This window comes from Podarcis cretensis (assembly GCF_951804945.1).
Source record: "Podarcis cretensis genome assembly, chromosome: 9".
NCBI classification, from domain to species: domain Eukaryota; kingdom Metazoa; phylum Chordata; class Lepidosauria; order Squamata; family Lacertidae; genus Podarcis; species Podarcis cretensis.
This window is the reverse complement of record NC_137178.1, coordinates 3,457,828-3,483,163: the sequence shown is the minus strand read 5'-3', so window position 1 is coordinate 3,483,163 and position 25,336 is coordinate 3,457,828. Positions and strand designations below refer to the sequence as shown.

At 47.7% G+C, this 25,336-nt stretch overlaps 1 protein-coding gene across 5 annotated transcripts in view; it reads left to right on the top strand.

The window, feature by feature from the left end:
- LOC307224354 (CD209 antigen-like protein C) overlaps nucleotides 1-25,336 on the top strand; it is a 51,231-nt gene that overhangs the window by 12,013 nt on the left and 13,882 nt on the right. For 2 of the 5 annotated variants that reach the window (XM_079991197.1, XM_079991198.1), the window contains exons 7-8: nucleotides 331-482; nucleotides 1,552-1,661. The exons of 2 other annotated variants lie outside the window; for them this stretch is intronic. In XM_079991197.1, the coding sequence (XP_079847323.1) occupies nucleotides 331-482; nucleotides 1,552-1,661 (262 nt within the window). Of the gene's footprint in view, nucleotides 1-330; nucleotides 483-1,551; nucleotides 1,662-3,621; nucleotides 3,984-25,336 lie in introns of those variants that run through there. One more of the 5 variants, XM_079991196.1, reaches the window with a different exon arrangement.

Genomic DNA, 25,336 nt, shown 5'->3' with positions numbered 1-25,336 from the left:
GCTGCCCTGAGTATCCAGGTGGAAACAAGTAGGTGAGGTTCTTGACTGTGCTCCCTGTTCCAGCTATGCCCACCCAGGTATTTACTGCAGCATCAACATGGGTTGAAGAGTTAATGTTGTTCTTGTTTTAAGATTTCTGAGCTTCCCAGATGAATATATGTTACAATGCGGCGACAGAAATGAACTTAACAAAAATAATTGAAATCTGCACAGGCATGCAAGGTGGTTCCCATTAAATTCCCTATCTTGAATTTGAATTTTAAGCTGAAATTGAATTCACTATTTTGTTTTCTTTTTCTCTTCTTCCTCCATATCTGGCTTAACTCAAAGACCTCCTTATTGGTAACTTGAATGGTGGTTGGCTTATATATCGAAGGACAATGTATTTCCTTTCTCCTGACCAATCTTCATGGGCTGATTCACAAAAAAGATGTGAGAGGGAAGGTGCCAAGCTCCTTTCTATGGAAACAGTGGAAGAACAGGTGAGCATCAAGGCCAAGTATTGAAAAAGGTAGGGGATCTCCTTGAGTCAAAGGGTTCTTATCATCACTGTCCATTTAAGAAGGTTACATCTACCTGTATGCAGCCAAGACAACAACTCCATCAGTCAAGCCAAGGTGTGGGTGGTGCAGGGAGGAGCTGCTACCATCAGGGGCTAACTAAGGTTTCTTGGAGCTGCTGAGCTCTAATAGAATGAAGCTGGCAGTCAGGAAGGAGATCTTCAAGGAGAAGGAGGAGGAGTAGATACTTCAGAGGCATCTATCTCTTGGATTCTCTGTAAATTCTTCCTCTGCTCTTTGAGATGTATTTAGTGCTTAGAAACAAACGTTTCCCTCACCACGCTAACCTTCTGGCAGGAGAGTATCATGGAGATGACTCTAGAGGAGCTTGCAAGGTATATCCTTTTCCCAGCCCTTTAGCTCTGGCACAGGGGCTACTGGGGTGCTGCAAGGCACAGACATGGGTGAGACCCCATCGCCATGCCATCAAGCATACCACAACCGGACTGATTCCAGTGTCTCTGGAACCAACCATCAAACATGGATGCAGAAATTGGAGTATTTGACACACAGGTCACTGTCCTGCTAGGTGGTTCCAAGACCAACTCTTCTCTGGCACAGTCATTTACAGTATCTGGAAATTATAACTCTGTATCATGACTGGAACACATATGTAGCCAGTCTTGGTGAGGGCATGTGAAATTACCCTCCACTACAATATTTCCTCTTTGGGATGCTTCCTTGATTCCACCACCATCATCTTCGTCATTCATCATCATCATCATCATCACCATAAGCATCATAATTTTGATCAGGGGGACAATACCACATCCAGTATATGAAATTATTATTGGAGATGGGAATACAATGTATAGTTTTGATCACTTTCCTCCAAAAAAATTTGAATTGCGTCTTCAAATGTGATACCTTCTCCTTTTAAAATGTGTTCTTTTTATGCCTGTTGAATTTCTGTAAAGGGCTATAGTCTCCCAGAGAAAGGGACATTGTCTTAAAAGATTTTATTTGTTCTTTCTCAACCCCCCTACCCTAGGATTTTATAAACAGGCAAGTACAAAGGCGTAAGAAGTTTTTTTGGTTTGGAGTCTTTAAAGACAAGGCAAAGAAATGGAGATGGCTGGCAGGAATAGAGGCTATATTCACGTAAGTTTCTGCAGAAACATTTGTTAATGGCATGCATTCCAAAAAGTTGCAGATTCTGTTTACATAATTGATTCTTTCCATTTCCAAATATATTTTGCCATGCAATTTTCTCTACTACCAAAGATCTACATATGTACTCCTCCACATCATTATCCAGGTGAATGAATGGTGCTCTTCACTACGTTGGAGAGGCAGGATACTTCTCTAACCTAGTGAATGCAGTGATTCGGAAGAGGCTGAAGGCATACTTTTAAATGGTATGTGCTGCTTAGATCAGCTTCAAAAGGACTCGCAGGAACGTAAAGCTGAGCAACACGGTCAGCTGGCAATTTAAGACAGTTTATGGCTCCCTTTAAATATCTAACAACTCTTTTCAGCTTGTGTTGATGGATGTACAAGGTCAGAGTAAGATCTCACTCATCCACAGCTTGGTAGTAGAACAGAAAACTGGATTGGCATTTATTACCAAGACTAGATTAACAGAGGGCTGCTTTCAATTTTGCAAGGTCTCCTGGAACAAAATCCAATGACATACATCTCTATTAAGATGCACCCAATACCAACCACGAATCCTTTTTTGGCAAAGGCACTGAGTAAACTTTACAAACCCTGTATGCCAGTGGTTACCAGTTAGCTAAGTACTGCAGACCCTCACCCAAACATCTCATGGGAGTAAAAACCCTAACCACCTACTACACCATTACTAGTAAAATCAATTTAATAGATTCACAGAGAGCTAAAAACAAGGGAGTTATAGAAGACATTTATCACAGAATTTCAGTGCTGTGTAGTGGGACTTGATTCAGTATACAATGGACACTGGAGAATGCAAGTGACAATAAGAGTGAGGCTAGGGTGACATGTTTGTCAACTATGGATAACTGATTAAAGTAATCTTAGAATCATCATGTTAGATTTAGATAAGATATATATGTGATAGATATCATATCATTTCAATCAACCCTATAATGGCTTTGTGGTTATAGACTATATTTTGTATTTCATCTGAGGACATAGCCATTTTTGTTGCTGTATAGTGTCATTGCTCGCCTCATGCATTGGGTGGGTGATGGATGTGAGGGGAGGTGGATGAAGGCAGATGCAAAATCATTTTTGTTTCTGTATAGTGTCATTGCCAGTGTGGTGTAGTGGTTAAGAGCGGTAGACACGTAATCTGGGGAACCGGGTTCGCATCTCCGCTTCTCCACATGCAGCTGCTGGGTGACCTTGGGCCAGTCACACTTCTCTGAAGTCTCTCAGCCCCACTCACCTCACAGAGTGTTTGTTGTGGGGGAGGAAGGGAAAGGAGAATGTTAGCCGCTTTGAGACTTCTGAAGGGGAGAGAAAGGCGGGATATCAAATCCAAACTCTTCTTCTTCTTCTTCATGCATTGAGTGGGTGATGGATGTGAGAGGAGGTGGATGAAGGCGGATGCAAATCTAACATGGTTTTAATATGCTCAGAAAAATCATTACTGTGCTAACTCTGCTATGAGAGAGTAAGGATCTCTCTTCCAAAACTCTTTCTCCAACACCCACAACAGTCCAAAGCAGATCTGAGGAGGATGTGGGTGCATATGGAAAGGAGAGAGGGACAGTTCTGTTGCAGAAATGGAAATCCTGGCAATAGCCCAAGTACTGCATTGGATACTGCCCAAACTAAACTGACTGAAAGTTCTTGTGTGTACCACTGAGCCTTCCAAAGTGACACCCTCACTTTTGGTAGTTTCCTATGAGAAATCACTTCATGTTTAAAAGAAAAGAGACAGTCTTGACCCACAGTTGTTGTTGTTTTCCTTACATGGTTAGAATTCTAAAGCCGGGGAGAAAAATCCATCCCAATTGTGGGTGGATGTTAAGAGAGAAAGAGCTGAACATCTTTTTAATGGTATAAGGCACAGGGAGTGCGTGAGGAAGTAGACATCCATTCTTGATTGATCAGTGCTGCTCTTTCTTTTCAGGTACTGGAAAAAAGATGAGCCTAAAAATCCAGACCAAAACCACTGTGCTGCAATAGGCCTTGATTGCGGTTTGGATTGCTGGATAGCATTACACTGTGAGCAACGCATAGGGTACATATGTAAAAAGGTGCCTGATGATGCTTGGCTCTAAGAAGATGAATGAAACTGGATCTCATGATCACTACAGAAAAACAAAACCAAGAGATCACCCCACCTCACTGTTTTAATGCACAATCCACACTCTGCCATCTAGATTATAGGACTCTATGGCATCAGCACTCAAAAACACCTTGAAAAGACCTTATTCTACAAACTCAAATGTAGATGGCTACAAAAATAAAGAATGGAAGATTCCAGTCATAGCCTGTTTTCTGTTTAATGTATTTATTTGCAATGCATACCAATATTTGTTTCCTTACTTTGTGTGTTTGATGTCCCATTGCCTCTTCTGATCTCCATGGTCGCTACCTTACAAGGCACATAAGGACAACCAAGCATGCCAGCCAATGAGAATGGGGGTCCCCTTCTAGCAGACTAATCACAAATATAATTTTGGCTTTATCACTGGGAAATTCCAGAGCCATGACTCTCATATAGGGATAACATTGGGCAACAAACACAATGAACTGCTCTTGATTTCTGTCAGAGGCTTTATGCTGTCAAGCCGGCATAGATAAAACTCCGGGCTCATGGCCAGTTCCAATCTATTTGATTTATTGACAAAGTTCAAAAGTACATCTCCAGGGTTTCAAATCACGTCCGACCCTTCCGGCACAGTTGCCGCATCTGCTTTCTTTTTACTTTTTCTTGCCCAACATGCAAGTCTGCGGAAACCACGCCGCTGACTTCCTCTGTTTACAGAATGACTGGTTCCAGGCTCATCCTCCTCCCTCCCTGCCTCTGGCTCACTGTCAGGCGACAGACTGCTAATGATCTCTTTCGGCTCTCTATAAGTGCTCGTTTCTCCCCTTAAATCTTTCCCTGTTTGCCTCTCCCTGACATCCACCCCCTCCTCAAAGGCCGCCTCCCGCTCAGGAGACCCGACTGTACCCATATCTCTTTCCTCTGGGGTGGTAGGGGAGAAACCAGCAAAACTACCCTCTTCCTCATCCGTCTCTTCGAGCACCCCCCTCCAACCCCCAATTCCTGGTGTTCCCCAGTCTACGCCTTCATCTTCCTCTTCCTCGTCCGATGCTGGGAAACCTTCAAATTCCTCTTCGTCGTCTGTTGTTTAGAACACCTGTTGAAAGGACCTACCCTTGCTTTTGGGTTTGTCAGGGGGAAAACTGTGGAACTCCTCCACCAGCTCCTTGTCGGAAATACTGTCTTCCAGGACCCAGGTATTCTCTGATGTCGGGGCCCCTTCCCAAGCCACCAAATATTCCAAATTCTCCCTTCTCCAATGAGAGTCCAGTATTTCCATAACCTCGTTGCACTGCTCCCTTTCCTCCCTTTCCCCTTCCCCTTCCCCTTCCCCACTACCCTGCCACCTTACCCCCTCCCTGTAGGGGAACAGCAGTGACCTGTGGAACACCGGGTGGATTCTCATGCTCTCTGGCAACCTGAACTTAAACCGCCACTGGATTTATTTGTTGGATAACCTCAAAGGGCCCCACCTTCCTGGGCTTGAGTTTCCTGCAGCCCCCTTTCCAAGGCAATCCTTGCGTGGACAACCACACCTTGTCCCCAACCCTGATAACCTCCCCCGGTCACCGATGTTTGTTGGCTTCCTTCTTGTATAACTCCTTAGCCCTTTCCAAATTCAACTGCAGCTGTCTGTGGATCGCTTCCATCTCCTCCACAAAGTGTTCGGCAGTGGGAACACTCCACGACTCCTCCCCCCTCCCGGGGAAAGCCCTTGGATGATGCCCATGATTGGCAAAGAACGGAGTCATCCCAGTGGATACATTCTCCGCGTTATTGTAAGCAAACTCTGCCAGGGCTAGTTTGTCCACCCAATCGTTCTGTTTGTGACTTACACAACACCGCAAATACTGTTGTAAAACAGCATTCGCCCTCTCCGCTTGCCCATTGGTCTCGGGGTGCCTAGCTGCCGTAAAGCTCACTTCCACCTGGAGCAGCCCCATGTTTGCACCAAAATCGTGAGGTAAATTGAGCCCCCTGGTCCGAAACCACCTGTGCAGGTAACCCATGCAACCTAAACACATGCTTTACGAACAGCTTGGCTGTTTCTTCCGCCATCACTGCGTGCCAACAGGGCACGAAATGGCACATTTTGGTCAGGAGATCCACCACCACCATGACCGCGGTCTTACCCTTACATCTGGGCAGACCAGTGATAAAATCCACCCCTACCACCTCCCATGGCTTCCCTGGTGTGGGCAACGGTTCCAGCAACCCCGCTGGTGCCGCCCTTTCCCCTTTGGCCCTCTGGCATGTGTCGCACCCTCGGACAGTTCCTTTACTTTTTTTTTTTTTAGATGAGGAATTTGGCACCTCCGACATTTCTATGGCAACAACACCTAAAGAACTCTATGTTGCTGACAATCTGGAGATATCCAGCATCAAATTTACATCTGGACCTTTGCCTAATGTTCCAAAAACCTATCAAAATGATCAACCTTCTCTACTGTACTCCTGGCGAGGCAGGATGGACAGATCTTCCCAAGCTGGCTCTTTGTTGGCCAGTGATCCACACTTAATAGCGCATACCTCATTAATACTCCCACAGCCACAGATAGAACCAACCATCCTCCAACCAACCCAGGAGGGAGAGGGGGATTGACAATTAATGAAACACCATGGGACTGTTCTCCCCACTTGGAGTGTGGTTGGTGTTACGAAAAAGGAGCAGTGCAGCAAGCTGCAGCTGGCTGGAAAGCCAAACAGGATGCTGATGTTTGGGGCTGTACCGTGGGAGCAAAGGGACAGTCTATTCACTGTACTGAGCACCGGATGTTAGCTCAGAGTGTCACCTGACATGTACTGGAAGTACAGGGGTGGAGTTTCTCTCTCTGCTGTTTGATGTTTGGAGAGTGCAGACGTGTTTCTCTGTACTGCTGCGTAAATACATTTCTGTCTGTCTCTTTCCCCCTCCTGGGGAAGATAGGGAGGAGGGAAGAGTGGTGTGTTCTTCTCACGTTTGAGGAGGCTCGCCGATAGAGACCCCGCCTGTCTCCTGCCGGGAGTCGCTGACAGGGAGGTCAACAAGTAATCTAAGCCGGGTGCCTGGAGAATGGCAAATTCCTCTGACTAGGCTTGAAGATTACAACAGTTGGTTGGGTTTTATCTTCTAGGGATACCTACCCCATCAAATCTCCACCTCTTCCCCATACCATTTTGACCCAGGAGTCCTGGCACAAGGATGACTTGTTATTGAAGGGATGTTACCCCTCTATTGGGGAGCCTAGTATGGGGTCTGGGATTTCCACTATTGAAGGGCTAGGGAGGAATGGCGGTGGGGCTAAATATCCCTATCGGCGAAGGGTTTCGAGATGCAGTGATCCTTGAACCCCTTCCAATCTACGCCCCATCCCAAGGGATGAGGGTAGGGAGAGCAAGGATTACCCACCTCCATCACTGGTCCTGTGCAATGCCAGGTCCATAGGCAACAAAACCGCCACCATGCGTGACTTTTTTGTCTCGCAGGGGATTGACCTGGCTTGCGTGATGGAGACCTGGGTACGGGAAGGCGAAGTAGTCTCCCTACATGAGATAACACCCCCAGGTTTCTCTGTCCTCCATCAATCGCGGACTGTGGGTCGGGGGGAGGAGTAGCATTGCTAATCTGGGAGGATTGCTCTTTCAGAGCTCTGCCATCACCGGTGATCTCCGGCATTGAATGTGTTGGTCTCGTGTGGGGCACCAAGAAGAGCTTGGCTGTCTGGCTGGTGTACCGACTACCCAGCACACCAGCAGCCACCCTGTCAGACCTGCTGGAGGTGGTGGCGGGCTGGGCCTTGGAGTTCCCAAACCTACTGGTTTTGGGAGACTTCAGCGTCCATGCCGATGCCGCTCCCTCCTCACAGGCTCTGGACCTACTGACTTCCATGACAACACTAGGGCTCTCCCAGTTTGTTTTGGGCCCCACTCATCAAGCAGGCCACGCGCTGGATCTGATCTTTGGGGCTGGCATAGATGTGATCATGCTTCCCCCTGTGGAAGTGCCATGGTCTGATCACTATGCTCTGAAAGCCAAGATTGACTTCCCGCTCCTTCCCTGCTCGGGCTATTTGGGCTCGTCCGTGAAAACAGATGGATCCTGATAGATTCTGACAAGCCTTGCGGGACCCTGCTCCTCCTGGTGACTCATTAGATGACCTTGTTGAGGACTGGAATAACCGGCTCTTGGCCGCCCTCTGCGACCCCGTCAAAACCAGGCCCCTTGGTTTACTGAGGAGCTCCAGAAAATGAAGCGGGATCTCAGACGGCTAGAGCGAGTATGGCAACGGACTCGTGACGGAGCCTCAAGAACATCTTATAGGACGCTTATGAAAGCCTATGAGATGGCTTTGAAAGCTGCTAAGAAATCTTACTTTGCAGCTTCCATTGCATCCGCTAGCTCTCCCTGGCACAACTTTTTAGAATAATTATGTCAATAACGTCCTTAGGAGGACAACTAAATTAAGCACAAATTCGACCCACAGCTGTGAGGCATTCACAAGCTTTTTTGTGGAGAAAGTCCTGTTGCTCCACCGTGACCTCCCTGCCAATTTAGATACAGTTACTGAACTGGAGACCCCTCGACTGACTTCAGGTCCAGTGTTGGACCATTTTGATCAGATACTCCCTGTTGATGTGGATAGATTCCTCCAAGTTGGTAGGCCCACCACCTGCCTCCTTGATCCGTGCCCATCTTGGCTGATTAGGGAGTGTCCAGATATTGCGTGGACCCCCCTGGTTGAAATTATCAATTTGTCCCTTGACACGGGGACATTCCCAGGGGAGCTGAAGGAAGCAGTAGTGTGTCCACTCTTAAAGAAAACTTCATTAGATCCCTTAGACCTATCCAATTACTGCCCAGTTTCAAAGCTTGCATATCTGGGTAAGGTAATTGAGAGAGCGGTTGCTGAACAGCTTGGTAGGTTTCTGGAGGAAACATCGGCTTCAGATCCATTTCAGTCCAGTTTCCGTCCTGGTTTTGGGACCGAGATGGCTCTGGTTGCCCTAACAGATGATCTCCGTAGACAACTGGATCGAGGCGGGTCAGGACTGCTGATCCTTTTAGATTTGTCAGCGGCCTTTGACATGGTTGATCATGATCTTCTGGACCACCGCCTCGCAGATGTGGGGATACAGGGCATAGCTCGTAACTGGCTGTGCTCTTTTATCTCTGGTCGGGGACAGAGGGTGGCACTAGGGAGGGAAATGTCATCACCCCATTCCTTGATGTGTGGAGTGCCGCAGGGCGCAATTCTCTCCCCGATGCTTTTAAACATCTTTATGCGCCCCCTTGCCCAGATTGTCCGGAGCTTTGGGCTGGGCTGTCACCAGTATGCTGATGACACTCAGCTCTATCTGCTGATGGATGGCCACACCGACTTGGCCCCGAACACACTGACCAGATGCTTGGAAGCTGTGGCTAGATGGTTTCGTGGGAGCCGGTTGAAACTAAATCCTTCAAAGACAGAGGTCCTATGGCTGGGTCGGGATGGCATGGGGATGAGGGACCAACTCCCTTCTCTTGTGGGGGCCCAATTAGTGCCATTGTCTTCTGTTAAGAGTTTGGGTGTAATCCTTGACACCTCCCTTTCCATGGAGGCGCAAGTTACAGCAACAGCCAAGGCGACATTTTTCCACCTTCGCCGCATCAAGCAGTTGGTCCCTTACCTTTCCCGCCCCAACCTGGCCACAGTGATCCATGCGATGGTCATCTCCAGGCTTGACTACTGTAATTCGCTCTACGCGGGGCTGCCCTTGAAGCTATCCCAGAAACTCCAGAGGGTGCAGAATGCTGCAGCAAGGCTCCTCACGGGGTCTCTGCCATGGGAGCATATTCACTCAGTGCTTTTCAAACTGCACTGGCTCCTGGTAGAGTACAGGGTCAGATTTAAGGTGCTGCTTTTGATCTATAAAGCCCTTCACAGCCTAGGACCCTCGTACCTATGAGACTGCCTCTCCCATTATGCCCCACGGAGAGCCTCAAGGTCCATAAATAGCAACACCCTAGAGGTCCCGGGCCCTAAGGAAGTTAGATTGGCTTCAACCAGAGCCAGGGCCTTTTCAACTCTGGCTCCGGCCTGGTGAAATGCTCTGCCTCATGAGACCGGGGCCCTGCAGGATCTGATTTCTTTCTGCAGGGCCTGTAAGACAGAGTTGTTCCGCCTGCCCTTTGGCTTGGAGCCAATTTGATTCCCTCCCTTTCTTTTTTCCTTTCCTTCTCCTCCTGCGATGAGGCTACATTTTAATATTTTAATGTTGTAATATTTTAATGTTGTATTTTAATTTTGTTTTTAAGTTGTAATCATTCAACTTGTTTTTATTATTGCTTGTAAGCCGCTCTGAGCCCGGCCTTGGCCAGGGAGGGCGGGGTATAAATAAATTATTATTATTATTATTATTATTATTATTATTACATCCTCTCTCACCCTTGGCCACCAAAATTCCCATGTGACCAGTAGCATGGTTTTATGCTGTCCAAAATGCCCTGCCGTGCAGCTGTCATGGAGTTGCTTGAGAATTCTGCCCCGAAGGTTTTCTCCTGGAACATACAAGGCCACTTTATGGTACAGTAGCTCCCCTTTCACTTCAAAACCCCCCTCGGCACCCCCTTTTTCTCTTAACTCCCCCATTTTTTGTCTGGCAAAGACATTGTCTCTGAGCAGTTGCATCATGTTAGAATGGCTCAAAGAACAAGGAATTGAAATTGAGCAGAATGAAATTGAGAGAGTGCACCGGGTGTTCACATCACGAGGAGGCTCTGGACTACCCAGGGATGTAATTATGGCATTCACAAGAGAGAAGTTAAGAGATCAGATTTATAAATCACTCCAGCTGAAAGCAGACCTGCAGTTTAAACAGCAAAAGGTCATAGTGAGACTTTTCTCAGGAAACGCTTCAAGACAGGAAATGTATGCAGCAGTTTGCACAAGCTCTCTACAATCATAAAATCCTCTTTACCTAGGCCTACCCTGCTACACTGCTGGTTTTTAAAGACAACAGGAAATATTCAGCTAAGAACCCTGGTGAAGCATTTAGGAGTTGGAATACAAGGACAGACTGAGCAAGAACTCTCAAGTTCGGAAGAATTACAGGTAGACCAACAGGGAGAGTCGAGTGAAGAATCTCAAGAAGCTCCAGTGCAGAGACAAGAGAATAAAAGAAGACGGAAGCCGAGAGAGGAAGGAAACAGCAAGAAATAATATATACTAGAGACATCTAAAATAGGCTTTTGTAAATATATATATGTTGCTTTTTTCTGATATAAACTTTCCAAGAGCGAAGGGAGAGGAGTGTGGTTTTCCAAGATACCATGAGACAGGGATCTTGGAGATCCCTAACTGAGTCTCAGGGGGGAAGGGGGAGGGGGGTTGAATGGGCCAGAATTAAAAATATAATATATGTACACAGAGGGATTCATTAAAATAAAAAGTAGTCGGGATAATGGATAGATCTTTAAAGGTTTTATCTTTAAATGTGAACGGGCTGGCCTCAAACACCAAACACTACAGAGTACTGACACTGGCAAAGAAAATGAAAGTGGATATACTATGCCTTCAGGAGACACATAGAGCCAAAGCAAACAATAGACCTTTGTTATGCTCTCAGCAATGGGGCCTAATAACAGAATCAAAAGTGACGAGCAAGGCTAGAGGGGTTGCTATACTATGTAATGCAAATCTTAGGCTGGAGGTTAAAAATTAAAGTATCACAAAAAATCTTTACAATAGCTAATATATACAGCCCTAACAGAAGACAGAAAAAAGTTATAAAGAAAACCTTGAATAGACTGCAGCTTTACGCTGAAGGGGAAGCTATCGTTACAGCAGACATTAATTGGAATATAAAGAACGACAGTACTTTCAGATTATCTAAATGGGGATTAAAGGCTATTTTTGAGAGGGGAAACCCCAACTCCAAACCTACCTTCTTCTCCAACAGACATAAGACTTTCTCTTATATTGACTGTGTGCTAATTAAATAAGGGAATGAAATCAGTGTTAGAACGGCAAAGACTATGGGAATATGGATTTCAGACCATGCTCCACTATTTGTGGAGCTGGGACTGGAAGAGGATGGAAAAAGCAGGTGATGGCGGTACAATAACCTAATAATGGCAAAAGAGATTGACAGGGAATATATCAGAAAACCATTTGGTTGGTATTTTAAAGAGAACAATGGTTTGGCCGAGATCCCGGTAGTATGGGACACATTCATAGCTGTTATAAGAGGACATTGTATACTGAAAGAGATTGCGATTAAGAAGGATTGATACTCGGGGAGACAGGAAAAAATTTAAGAGATTGAAATTTTGCAACAGCAACAGGTTCAATTTCTAAGGAGCAGACAGGAGCAGTTAAGAAAGTTAAAACAGGAATTGGATGAGCTGGAAGAGAGTTAGCATGTAAGTGAGTCCATCCGGATTGCTCACAAAATTCAGCACTCCTACTGATGACCACTCTTGTAGTATCCCCGTTTGGGTTCACGAACCTCCAAGATTTGGCGTGTGGTTCGTACCCACAAAAGAAGAGTTTCCTAGCCCTTGGACTTCCCTTTTTCCTTAACGCTTTTGGGATAAGTACATAAGCTTGATATCCAAACACCCGAAAGTAATTAACTTTGGGCTTCTTCCCGTATAAAGCAAAATATGGCGTAGTATCAATTACCAAATTATATATTCGGTTCAGAATATGAGTAGCCGTCTGCCAGGCTTCCGCCCAGTAACTTTGAGGGAGTTTAGAATCAAACAACATAGAGTTTGCCAACTCTTGTAGAACCCTGTTTTTACGTTCGGCCACACCTCCTTCTTGGGGGGAATAAGGTGTAGACAGATGATGCTTAATTCCCTTTCTCTTAAAGAAATTCTGCAACACAGACTCGGTAAATTCTGACCCTCTGTCTGTCTGAAAAGCAAGTACTCTAGTACCGAATTCAAGTTCTACTGCACGAACCCAATTTTTAACTGTTTCTGCAGTATCTGCTTTTGTTTTGAGAGGAAAAAACCATGTGATTTTTGTTTTGTCATCCGAGAGACACAGTGCATACCTCAAACCTCCCATGCTAGCAACAGGCATTGGGCCACATAGGTCCATATGCACAAGTTGGAATACTTTGTCAGATTTCCTATCTGAACTGGGATAGCTGCATCTATGAACCTTCGCCCTTTCGCATGCAATACAATCCAAATACTTAGTACATTTGTTCATTTTGCACCCTTCTGATAATTCAGGTTGCCTTTTAACATACTGAAAGTTAATATGTCCCAAACAGCGGTGCCATAAATGAACACAAGAATTATGGGTGGGCAAGTTCACACAACCAGCATGAACCTGTTCAACTTCATCTGGACTTGTCTCAAAATAATATAACCCATTTCTGCATTCCACCTGCAAAAGAGATACGCTATTCTTTGAAATAGTGCAAACCCCATTTTCAAACACAGTTTTAAACCCATCTCTATCAAGTTCTGACACAGACAAAATACACCCCTTCATTCCCTTTAGCACATAGGCATCAATTCCTGTATGCAAACAATTCAAGAACACTGTGCCTACGGTCTCTAAGGAACGCTTAGTTGAATCTGCCATTGTCACAACTTTAAGGGTTTGCAAATGCCTGCAATTCTGCAAACGGACACTAGATGGCGCCACGAGGTGGTGAGATGCACCACTGTCGATCAACCAGTGTAGATTGCTGCCTTGGCCACGCCCTTGCATCAACGCCATTGCTGAAGCCATGTGCTGTGTGCTGTGGGAGTAGCCATGACCTCCTCCTCTTCTCCGACGTCCCCTGGAACTCCTTGTCTGGTAACTAGGGGTAATGGCCTTGGTGCTGTCTTGACCAGGTTCATGTGTGCAGTTCCTGATTAAATGGGAAGAGGAACCACAGCGAAAACAGTATCTAGCTGCAAAAGCATTTACTGTATTCTCAAACTCAGCATCCCCACTCTTAGGCACAGCACAACCCCACTTTGATGACAAACCTCTTTCTCTTTGCCTTTTATCCTGTTCATCTGCAAGCCGAGAAGAAATGTATTCAAGGGTTAATTCAGCTGAAGGCAGAGCTTCCAAAGTTAAAGCTAGAGTCTGATAGCTTTTATCAAGAGAAGACAACAATATGTATGACTGCTGCTCCATAGAGAAAGGAATGCCCAGCTGTCTTAGTTGATTAAAGGCAGACACCATTTTGGCAATATGTTCTTTCACACATGCTCCTGGTTGGAGACGTAAATTAAACAAACATCTTGTAGCATGGATCTTAGCCCCTGCAGTGTTTCTGGAATTTAGCCGCTGCAGAACCGTCCAGACCTCATGCTTGTTCTTTAACTCAGAAACGTAATGCATTTGCTCTGGTCCCACTGCCAAAACTAGTAGACCTTGGGCTTTCCTGTCACGTTTCTGTGAAGCTGCTGCTGCTGCTTTGTCTTCTGCAGATGCGTCTGCAGCTGCCTGTAAAGGCGGTGCTTCAGTACAACTCCACAACTCTTTTGCTTGTAACCAAACCCTTACTCTAGCCTTCCAATCTTGCCAATTTTTCCCATTGAGTCGCCTAAACGGGACAGCAAAACTTTCCTGGGACTCTGCCATCCTCCCTGGGGCTTAGGAATGATACTCACACACCTGTAGACCGTCTCCCAGCATCTGAGTTGACTCCTTGAGGAATAAGACATCGTCCAGCGAGTACAAACTGCGCAGTGCCTGTTTAAAACTTTTTCTAGGCACGTTGCAGGACTCAAGCTGCTTTGAAGGCTTTCGTTGTCGGTAACCGCTTCTGTCTTCGCTCCAGTCCTTTCATAAATCGCTCTGAACTGCACTCCTTATCTCCTTCTTGACGTACAAACATCCATAACCTGTCCATTAAACTTTAATTAGTTTAATGTTAAGTAAATGTCCAGTGCGCTTCCAACGCCATAAGTCTTATCTCAGCAGAGAATTTCGCGCAGCGGCTGAAGAAGGCAGGAGAGTCAGTACCTTTCAATGAAGAATCCTGGAGCAAGCACTTTGGAACTCAGGGGAAAAACTTTATTCACAAAAGAAAAAACCCTGGTGATAAAGCACACATGCTTTTATCTCCGGCATAAAGAAAACTTTACTCTAAACTTAACTCATATCAGCAAACACGCCCATGGCCACAAACTGAGTCTGCGAGTCAGGTCAAGGGGGGAAGAAGAGGAAAGAAACACGGGTGAACTGACTCTTTATACAAACTAACTCACATTCCTGGATGCTTAATGACTTCCAGCTGCTCAGTGATTAGAGCAACTTGTTACCTCTTAACCCTTTAGCACTGACATTATGTCCTACTTAGCTCTATGTGAAATGCAACCCAGAATTCATCCAAAAAAGAGTTTGGGCGCCTCTATTTTAATAGCTCTCACAAAGCAAAATTGAAAACTGCAAAGTATTCTTTGTATATTTGGCCTTACTGTGTGACTCAGGGGGGAATTGGTTTTTGACCCTGGGATTCCCAGCAGAAAAGGAGGACATAGGAGGGGAACATAAGAGATATTTCATGAGCCAGTTTTAATATGAGAATAGGGTAGAAGAAGAGTTTGGATTTGATATCCCGCTTTATCACTACACGAAAGAGTCTCAAAGGGGCTAAAATACTCCTTTCCCTTCCTCCCCCACAACAAACACTCTGTGAGGTGAGTGAGGCTGAGAGACTTCAGAGAAGTGTGACTAGCCCAAGGTCTCCCAGCAGCTGCATGTGGAGGAGCGGGGAAGCAAACCCAGTTCCCCAGATTACAAGTCTACCGCTCTTAACCACTACACCACACTGGCTGCATGTATTGCATTGGTCTTTGGTCTGATCCAGCTGCAGGATTCTTCTGAGGCTTTTCATTGGTGAGCCAGGCTGATCATTCACCTTGTCCCTATGCTCTGGTGTGGTAGCAGTGGCTGGAGATGGGGCATCAGCCAGGTGGCAGCGCATTTGGACCACATGCCGGTGGTGGACCTGAACTTCCAGTATGTTAGCCTTGTAGGAGACTGGCCCAGTCACCCTGGTAAGAGTGGTGGGAATCCAGGCAGGGGCATCCCCATAGTTCCAGATGTCCTGACCAATCCGATGATCTTGTCCGCATTCTTGAACCTTACAGACTGAAACACGCTCAACGCAATGGAAACAGACTCTGCTCTGGACACCCTTTGAGATTATCCCATTAAATTGCCTATCTTGTTTTCTTTTTCTATTCTTCCTCCATATCTGGCTTGACTCAAAGACCACCTTATTGGAAACTTGAATGATGGTTGGGTTATATATGAAAGGACATTCTATTTCTTTTCTCATGAGCAAAACTCATGGGTGGATTCCAAAAAAAAGTGTGAGAGCCTTTAAAGAGCACGCCGCTCTTGGGGGCTTTTCCCCATGGAGGGAGAAGGGACTGACTGGCTGAGTCAGTCCCTTCTCCCTCCTGTGGGCTTTTGCTGGAGATGGGGGAATTCCCCCACCTCCTGCAATAGCATGGAGAAGGTCTGGAAGAAGTGCATAGGCTGCGTGCAGCCTGTCCGCTGCTCCCAGAGCTGGGGGGGGGGGTCATAATTTTTCCTTGATTCCCCCCTCTGAAAACTAGGTGTGCCCCATGGTCAGGTGCGCCCTATAGAGTGAAAAATACGGTAGTTTTGTTTTGTAGAGACAGAACGCTGCAAACATGCAGCTAGATTCTGTAGGCTTTCCTTTGTTTTTGTAAGCTTCTAAATAAACAGTTGATAGAATGGACACACTGGTGTCGAGTTACTGAAGACATCGATGGTATCAAACGCCGCTGAGAGATCCAGCAGAACTAGGAAACAGCTCTCACCTTTGTCCCTAGCCCACCGGAGATCATCAACCAGTGCGACCAAGGCAGTTTCAGTCCCATGATGAGGCCTGAATCCCGACTGGAAGGTAACCAAATGGTCCGCTTCTTCCAGGCGTGCCTGGAGTTGTTCGGCAACCGCTTGCTCTATCACCTTGCCCAAGAATGGAAGATTTGAGACTGGGCGATAGTTGGCCATTGTGGCCGCATCTAAAGATGGTTTTTTAAGAAGCGGTTTAATAACTGCCTCTTTCAGCGGGTCTGGGAAGGCTCCCTCACGGAGGGAAGCATTCACCACCCCACGAAGCCCATCGCCCAGTCCTTCCCGGCTAGCTTTTATAAGCCAGGATGGGCAAGGATCCAGGAGACAGGTGGTTGGTTTCACTCGTCCAAGCAGCCTGTCCACATCCTCGGAGGTAACAGATTGGAATTGATCCCACTCAACTTGACTAGACAGAATTCTAGCACTCTCCCGCTCTGGCCCTGCTCCCTCGGTGGAGTCTACTTCTTCCCGAATCTGAGCGATTTTATCTGCAAAAAACTTTGCAAAATCATTGCAGGAGAACATGTGGCCCGTACTGGGCCCCGATGTTACAGGTGGTTCCGCTAAATTGTGAACCACCTGAAAAAGTCTCCTGCTGCTGTTTTTTGCAGATGCAATAGAGGCGGTGAAGAAATTCTTCTTCGCCGTCGCTATCGCCACTTGGTAGGCTCGACGTTGAGCTCTAACCTGTGTCCAATCAGATTCGGAATGAGTTATCCGCCACCGGCGCTCTAGCCGTCTCAAAGATTGTTTCATTGCCCTCAGATCTGTGGAAAACCACGGGGCTCTCCGGGCTCCATGCAATCGGAGAGGGCGCTTCGGAGCCAAACAGTCAATAGCCCTGGTTAACTCCGCATTCCAGCGGGCCACCAGGGAATCAGCTGAAAGGCCATCAACATGGGATAAAGCATCCCCTACCACTCTCTGGAAACCATTTGGATCCATTAAGTGGTGGGGGCGGACCATCCGAATTGGTCCCACCTCCCTGCAGAGGGGATGGGTCGCAGAGAAGTCCAGTTGCACCAGAAAGTGATCTGACCATGGCACTTCTTTTGTTTCACTTTTACTTAGTGTCAGATCACCAACATCCATAGAGGTAAACACCAGGTCCAAGGCATGTCTGCAGCTATGGGTTGGGCCAGACTTATTCAGGGACAGCCCCATGGAGGCCATGCTTTCCACGAAGTCCCAAGCTGCCCCTTGTAAGGTCGTGTCGGCATGGATGTTAAAATCCCCTAGGACGACCAAGCTAGGTGTCTCCAGGAGAACATCCGCCACGACCTGAAGCAGCTCGGGCAGGGAATCCTTGGTGCAGCGGGGAGGTCGGTACACCAGAAGGAATCCTGTACTGCCCCTATTGCCCAACTTCCAGAACATGCACTCAGAAAACTGGGTCTTCCCAATAGGACGCCTGGTGCAAACTAATGACTTTCTAAAAATCACTGCAACCCCCCCTCCCCGCCCACATGACCTGGGTTGCTGTGCGTAAGAGAAACCTGGTGGACAAGCAGCGGCAAGGACAGGCCCATCTGCTTCATCCAACCAAGTCTCTGTTACACATGCCAGGTCAAGTCCTCCATCCATGATCAAGTCATGGATGGCAGTGGTCTTATGAATCATTGACCTGGCATTGCACAGCAACACTTTCAGGTCATGTTGGTATCCCTTGCTGATTCTAGTATCCATCCGGTCAGGACCAGACCCGGAGGCAGGGATAGTCCTCAGACAACGACTAAACCTGCCTCCTCTGTAATGACATGGTCTGGTCTTAGCGTAACTCCTCCTCCTACCCGTGATCACTGAGATCGGTTGTCCCAGTGCATCCCCCCCTGTGGAACATGCCCCAGCCATTTTGTGGGCTGCGGCCCACTCCCCGGCAGCCCTGACCCCTCCCCCTAAGAACAAAATAACAACTTATACAAAGAAACCAAACCAATAAAACAATACAAACAAAAAAATTTAAAAATTACAAAAACATCAAAATGAAAAAAATAATTCCCCAACCCAACCAAACATCCATCCCACCCCCACCCCCCACATACAAAAAATCCAAAAGAATTTTTAAAAAAACATTTTAAAAACACTCTGTGCCCCTCCTGCAGTAACACTGTCCTAGTGAGGCCTGGCAGGCCCTGCCCTGGGCCAGGTGGTAAGTGGCAGGAAGGAGCAGGACCCTCAGGCACTCAGGGGAGTCCTCCTGGGCAGCAGGCAGCAAGCACCACGCAGTCCTTATGAGGCTTCAGGCCCCGCCCCAGGCCAGATGGTAAGTGGCAAGAGCAGGGCCCTCAAGCACTCACTCAGGGGAGTCCTCCTGGGCATCGACCATCGACCATAACATCCTTCTGGACCGTCTTGAGGGGCTGGGAGCTGGGGGCACTGTCCTACAGTGGTTCCGCTCCTTCCTCCTGGGCTGTGTTCAGAAAGTGGTGGTGGGGGATGAGTGTTCAGACCCCTGGGCTCTCACTTGTGGGGTGCCTCAGGGTTCTGTCCTCTCCCCCATGCTTTTAAACATCTACATGCAGCTTCTGGGAGAGATCATCAGGGGGTTTGGGCTGGGTGTTCATCAGTATGCGGATGATACCCAGCTCTACCTCTCTTTTAAATCAGAACCAGTGAGGGCAGTGAAGGTCCTGTGTGAGTGTCTGGAGGCGGTTGGAGGATGGATGGCGGCTAACAGATTGAGGTTGAATCCTGACAAGACAGAAGTACTGTTTCTGGGGGACAGGAGGCGGGCAGGTGTGGAGGATTCCCTGGTCCTGAATGGGGTAACTGTGCCCCTGAAGGACCAGGTGCGCAGCCTGGGAGTCATTTTGGACTCACAGCTGTCCATGGAGGCACAGGTCAAATCTGTGTCCAGGGCAGCTGTTTACCATCTGGTACGTAGGCTGAGACCCTATCTGCCTGCGGACTGTCTCGCCTGACCAAATGCCAGGTGGAACAGCTCTGTCTTGCAGGCCCTGCGGAAAGATGTCAAGTCCTGCAGGGCCCTTGTCTCTTGTGACAGAGCGTTCCACCAGGTTGGAGCCGCAGCCGAAAAAGCCCTGGCTCTAGTTGAGGCCAGCCTAACCTCTCTGAGGCCTGGGACCCTCAAGGTGTTTTTATTTGAAGATCGTAAGTTCCTCTGTGGGGCATACCAGGAGAGGCGGTCCCGTAGGTACGAGGGCCCTAGGCCGTATAGGGCTTTGAAGGTTAAAACCAGCACCTTAAACCTGATCCTGTACTCCACCGGGAGCCAGTGCAGCTGGTATAGCACCGGATGAATGTGATCTCTAAGCGAGGACCCCGTAAGGAGTCTCGCTGCGGCATTCTGCACCCGCTGGAGTTTCTGGGTCAGTCTCAAGGGCAGCCCCACGTAGAGCGAGTTACAATAATCCAGTCTGGAGGTGACCGTCGCGTGGATCACAGTGGCTAGGTCAGGGCGAGAGAGGTAAGGAGCCAACTGCTTAGCTTGGCGGAGATGAAAAAATGCCGCCTTTGTTGTAGCTGCAATCTGCGCCTCCATGGAGAGGGAGGTATCGAAGATTACACCCAAACTCTTAACGGACGGTGCTGGCACTAATTGCACCCCCGCAAGAGATGGGAGTTGCCCCCTCAGTCCCATGTCGTCCCGTCCCAGCCAGAGGACCTCTGTCTTCGAAGGATTTAACTTCAGCCGGCTCCCACGTAACCATCCAGCCACAGCCTCCAAGCATCTGATCAGTGTGTCTGGGGCCGAGTCCGGGTGGCCGTCCATCAACAAATAGAGTTGGGTGTCATCAGCATACTGATGGCAGCCCAGCCCAAAACTCCGGACAAGCTGGGCGAGGGGGCGCATAAAGATGTTAAAAAGCATCGGGGAGAGTATTGCACCCTGAGGCACACCACACACCAAGGAGTGGCGGGATGACAATTCCCCCCCAAGCGCCACCCTCTGTCCCCGACCAGAGAGAAACGAGCGTAGCCATTGAAGGACTGTGCCCTGGATCCCCACGTCGGCAAGGCGGTGGTCCAGGAGTTCGTGATCGACCATGTCGAAGGCTGCTGACAGGTCTAGAAGAATCAGCAGCCCCGACCCGCCTCGATCCAGCTGCCTGCGGAGATCATCTGTTAGGGCGACCAGAGCCGTCTCGGTCCCATGACCAGCGCGGAAGCCGGACTGGAATGGATCCAGAGCTGATGTTTCATCCAGAAACCTACCAAGCTGTTCAGCAACCGCTCTCTCAATCACCTTACCCAGGAATGGAAGATTCGAAACCGGGCGGTAATTGGATAGATCTAAGGGATCTAATGATGTTTTCTTTAAGAGCGGGCGCACCACTGCCTCCTTCAGTTCCCCTGGGAATGTCCCGGTGCCAAGGGACAGATTGATGATATCCCCCAGGGGGGCCCGCACCTCTTCTGGACACGCTCTAATCAGCCAGGACGGGCATGGGTCGAGAGGACAGGTGGTGGGCTTTCCAGCTCGGAGGAATCTGTCTACATCAGCTGGGGATATCCAGTCAAAGTGGTCCAATACTGAACCCGAGGACAGTCGAGGGGCCTCCAGTTCCTTTATTGTATCCAAATTGGCAGGGAGGTCATGGCGGAGCAACAAGACCTTCTCCGCAAAAAAGCTCGCAAATGCCTCACAGCTATGTGTCAAATTGTTATTTAAATTTGGCTGTCCTTCGAGGGATGTTAAAGACCGAATTATACTAAATAATTGTGCCGGGCGAGAGCTAGCGGATGCAATGGAGGCCGAGAAGTAGGACTTTTTAGCGGCCTTCACTGCCATCTCATAGGTTTTCATAAAAACCCTATAAGATGTTCTTGAGGCTCCGTCACGGGCACCCCGCCATACTCGCTCTAGCCGTCTGAGGTCCCGCTTCATTTTCCGGAGCTCCTCGGTAAACCAGGGAGCCCGGTTTCTGCGGGGTCGCAGAGGGCGCTTAGGTGCGATCTCATTGATGGCTGCCAGGAGCTGGGTATTCCAGGCCTCAACAAGCTCAGTCAATGAGTCGCCAGGGGGAGAAAGGTCCCGCAAGGCTTGACGGAATCTATCAGGGTCCATCAGCCTCTGCGGGCGAGCCCAAATTGGCTCGCCACCCAAGCAGGGTGGGGGTGGAACGTCAATCCTGGCTTTCAGAGCATAGTGATCAGACCATGGCACCTTCATCGAAGGAAACATGATCACATCTATACCGACGCCAAAGATCAAATCCAGCGTGTGGCCTGCTTGATGTGTGGGGCCCGGAACAAACTGGGAGAGCCCTAGTGTCGCCATGGAAGACACCAGGTCCAGAGCCTGTGAGGAGGGAGTGGCATCAGCATGGATGTTGAAGTCCCCCAATACCAATAGGTTAGGGAACTCCAAGGCCCAGCCGGCCACCGCCTCCAGCAGGCCTGACAGGGTGGCTGCTGGTGCGCTAGGTGGCCGGTACACCAGCCAGACAGCCAAGCTCACCTCGGAGCCCCACACTAGGCCAACACATTCAATGCCGGGGATCGATGGCGATGGTAGAGCCCTGAAAGAACAATCTTCCCGGATTAATAACGCCACCCCTCCCCCCCGGCCCACAGTCCGCGACTGGTGAAGGACGGAGAAACCCGGGGGCGCCATCTCTCGTAGGGTAACAGTATCCCCTTCGCGCACCCAGGTCTCAGTCACACATGCCAGGTCAACCCCCTGCGAGGTGAAGAAATCTCGCAGGGTGGCGGTTTTGTTGCCTATAGACCTGGCATTGCACAACACCAGTGACGGAGGTGAGTAATCCTTGCTCACCCTACCCTCGTCTCTCGGGATGGGGCGCAGATTGGAAGGGGTATGAGCATATCCGTATCTCGATCCCCTTCGCCTATGACATCTGCCCCCACCGCCATACCTCCCTCGCCCCTCCACAGTAGGAATCCCAAGCCTCATACTTGCCTCCATTTACAGAATATAAAAGCAAACAAACAAAAACAATTACATAAAAACAAAACCAATCCCCACCCCACTCCCCAACCACCCCACCCCAACCCACAATAAATCAAAACAAAATAAAAGTACATGGATAAAAACCACCGCTTATGGTGGTACAACAAAGCAAAAAAAATAAAAACAGTTTAAAACATATAAAAACACTTCCAACAACCGCTGCAGCAGCACCAGTGTCCCCGAGGCTGCGTCGGTGGTGAGCGTGGGCCCCGCCCCCTGGCCTGGTGGAGAGTGGGCCTGCAGGGGGAAGAGCCCTCCCCACAAACGCACGGCAGAGTGGCAGCAGCAATGTTCCGAGGCCTCCGTGGAGCCTGATATGCTGAGGTGGAGTCTGGGGCCCGCCCCCAGGCCCAAGGTGGAGAATGGGCTTGCAGGGGGAGCGGTCCTCCCCAAGACTCACCGGCAAAGCGGCAGCAGCAGTGTCCCGGGCCTCCTTGGAGTCCTTCACGCTGAGGTGGAGTATGGGCCCGTCCCCAAGCCCAAGATGGAGAATGGGCTAGCAGGGGGAAGAGCCCTCCCCACAAACGCACGGCAAAGCGGCAGCAGCAGTGTTCCGAGGCCTCCGTGGAGCCTTATATGCTGAGGTGGAGTCTGGGAAGCCGCCCAGAGTGGCTGGGAAGGCCCAGCCAGATGGGCGGGATATAAATAATAAATTATTATTATTATTATTATTATCATGTTGACACAGACAAAGCCATTTTATGCTGCGTATAAACTCTGCTAAAGTCCGACAACTGAGAAGAGAGTGCAGCATGCAGTGGAAGCTTGTGGGCGCAATAAAAGTGTCAGAGTGCTCGTAAATGAGGCTAATTACAGTGCCGAGGCAGCAGACTCTGTGGGTCAAAGGATTTACGACCCACAAACTTCAACAGCCAACCACTATGGAAGGAAGAAGCCTTGGCCAAAAAAGATAATGAAGAAGATTGGCAAAATAAATTACAGAACTTTTATGTATTTAAAGATACAGTCCACTGTTTTAGCAACTAGGTCTAGAGTAGTCGAGTGTTCAAATAGTATCTCATCAATGCAACTTTCACGGGCTCTAGTGCAGTCTTACAAGTGGATACCAGTATTATTATTGCTTGAAGGTTTAATAGGCAGGTTATCAAAAGGTTCTTTCACAATGGTTTCCTCGTCATTCATCTCTGCTAGCAGTGTGAAAGAGTTTGAAACCGGGATATTAAAAATACCCTTTGTACTTTCAGGTTCACTAATTTTTGTTTGTTTAGCAAGAGGCAGGCATCTCAGTTCCTCTGTGTCGTCTAAATCTCTGGAATCTCTGGTACGTTTCCCAGTTCCTCTCCCACAAGCAGGGCTGTATAATTGCTTAGTCATTTCTCTCTTCATGCAGCCGCCCCAAGTTTCAGGGTCAATGGTTGTCTCCTCGATAGAAAGAGGCGTCCTCCTACTTACTAGTTAACACTAAAACTAAAAACTAAAAACTAAGGTTAAAAGTTAATAGGTTTCTATACTCATTAAAACAAATTTGAAAGATAAAAGATAAAAATAAGTCAGAGAGTTCACATTCACGCTAAGTGCCGTTCGCCAGGTTGGATCTCCGACTGTGGGAAGTCCTGCCCATGACAAATTCTAGCACACGGGGGCCATTTTATATAAATTATATAATTAGGTATTTGAACGATTGGTATTAATAATTTCATTATAAATTGGTATTGTTATAATGAGGCTATTATTGGATTGTAATTGCAATGTAATAAAAATTATTATTAAAAGAAAAGAAATATCCCTGAACATATGAGAAAATAAAAACTGGGATACAGCAATGCTTGAGTGTCTACCAAACACAGTAGGTCAATTAGAGGTATTAGAAAAAGACACACCTTCCAAAAATGGAATAAAACAAAGACCATTAGATGTACTTCTAGATAGGTTTTTAAAGGTTCAAAAATAAAACATTAATAACTTTTGGGGGGAAATAAGTAGTATACAAGATCTGAAATAAACATTTTCCTGGGTTTATGCTGTATGTGGCATGCTGATTGGATATGATGAGCAGCCAATCAGGAAAGGGTATAGCCTAAAGGGGAGGAGTTCTGGAATGCCTGACATCACAAGGGAGGTGGTTCTTAGCCAGTGGGAGGATGAAACAACCTTAAGAAGAAATTAAAGGAGAGAAAAGATTGTTCCATGACAACACCAAGGTATCCAAACAGAAATAAGTCTGATGGGTGGACTACTTTCCTTACAAGCTATGATATTTGCAGGGTCTCATTCCAGGGCCAAAAGGTCACTAAGAGGGAAAATGATAAGCAGGTTTATAAAACTTCAGATAGTTTTTCTCTTTTGAATACTAGAATCCAGGGTCATCCAATGAAACTGAGTGGTGGTATATTCTAGGGCTGTGTACAGGTGCCCTGCTCTGACTCATGGTCCCAGGTTGTAAATCCAGATCCAGATCATGATCCAGAAAATACAGTTCTTGAAAAAACTCATTTCCTAGCATATCAAGGGCTGCTAGATCAGATGGCTTTGAAATGGGATTAGACAACAGTCCTCTTCTTTCTTGAAGCCACAGCATCAGATGTCAGGCTGCGTCTTGGGGAAAAACACACAAAATGACACACCTGGAGAGCCTGTGTAACAGTTTCCCCCTGCTTCTTTTCCAGAACCAACAGATGATCTCCAAAGTCTTGTTAGATTCAATTGGATTTATATGCGTCCAACTGAGACCGGATCTAGTACTTCATCTTTTCTGATGACCAGGAGGTAGTTATATAATTAAATGAATATACCTTCTATTAAGGATGGGGAAGATGTGGCCCTGTGATGGAGGGAGTTAACACCCAGGAACATCTGA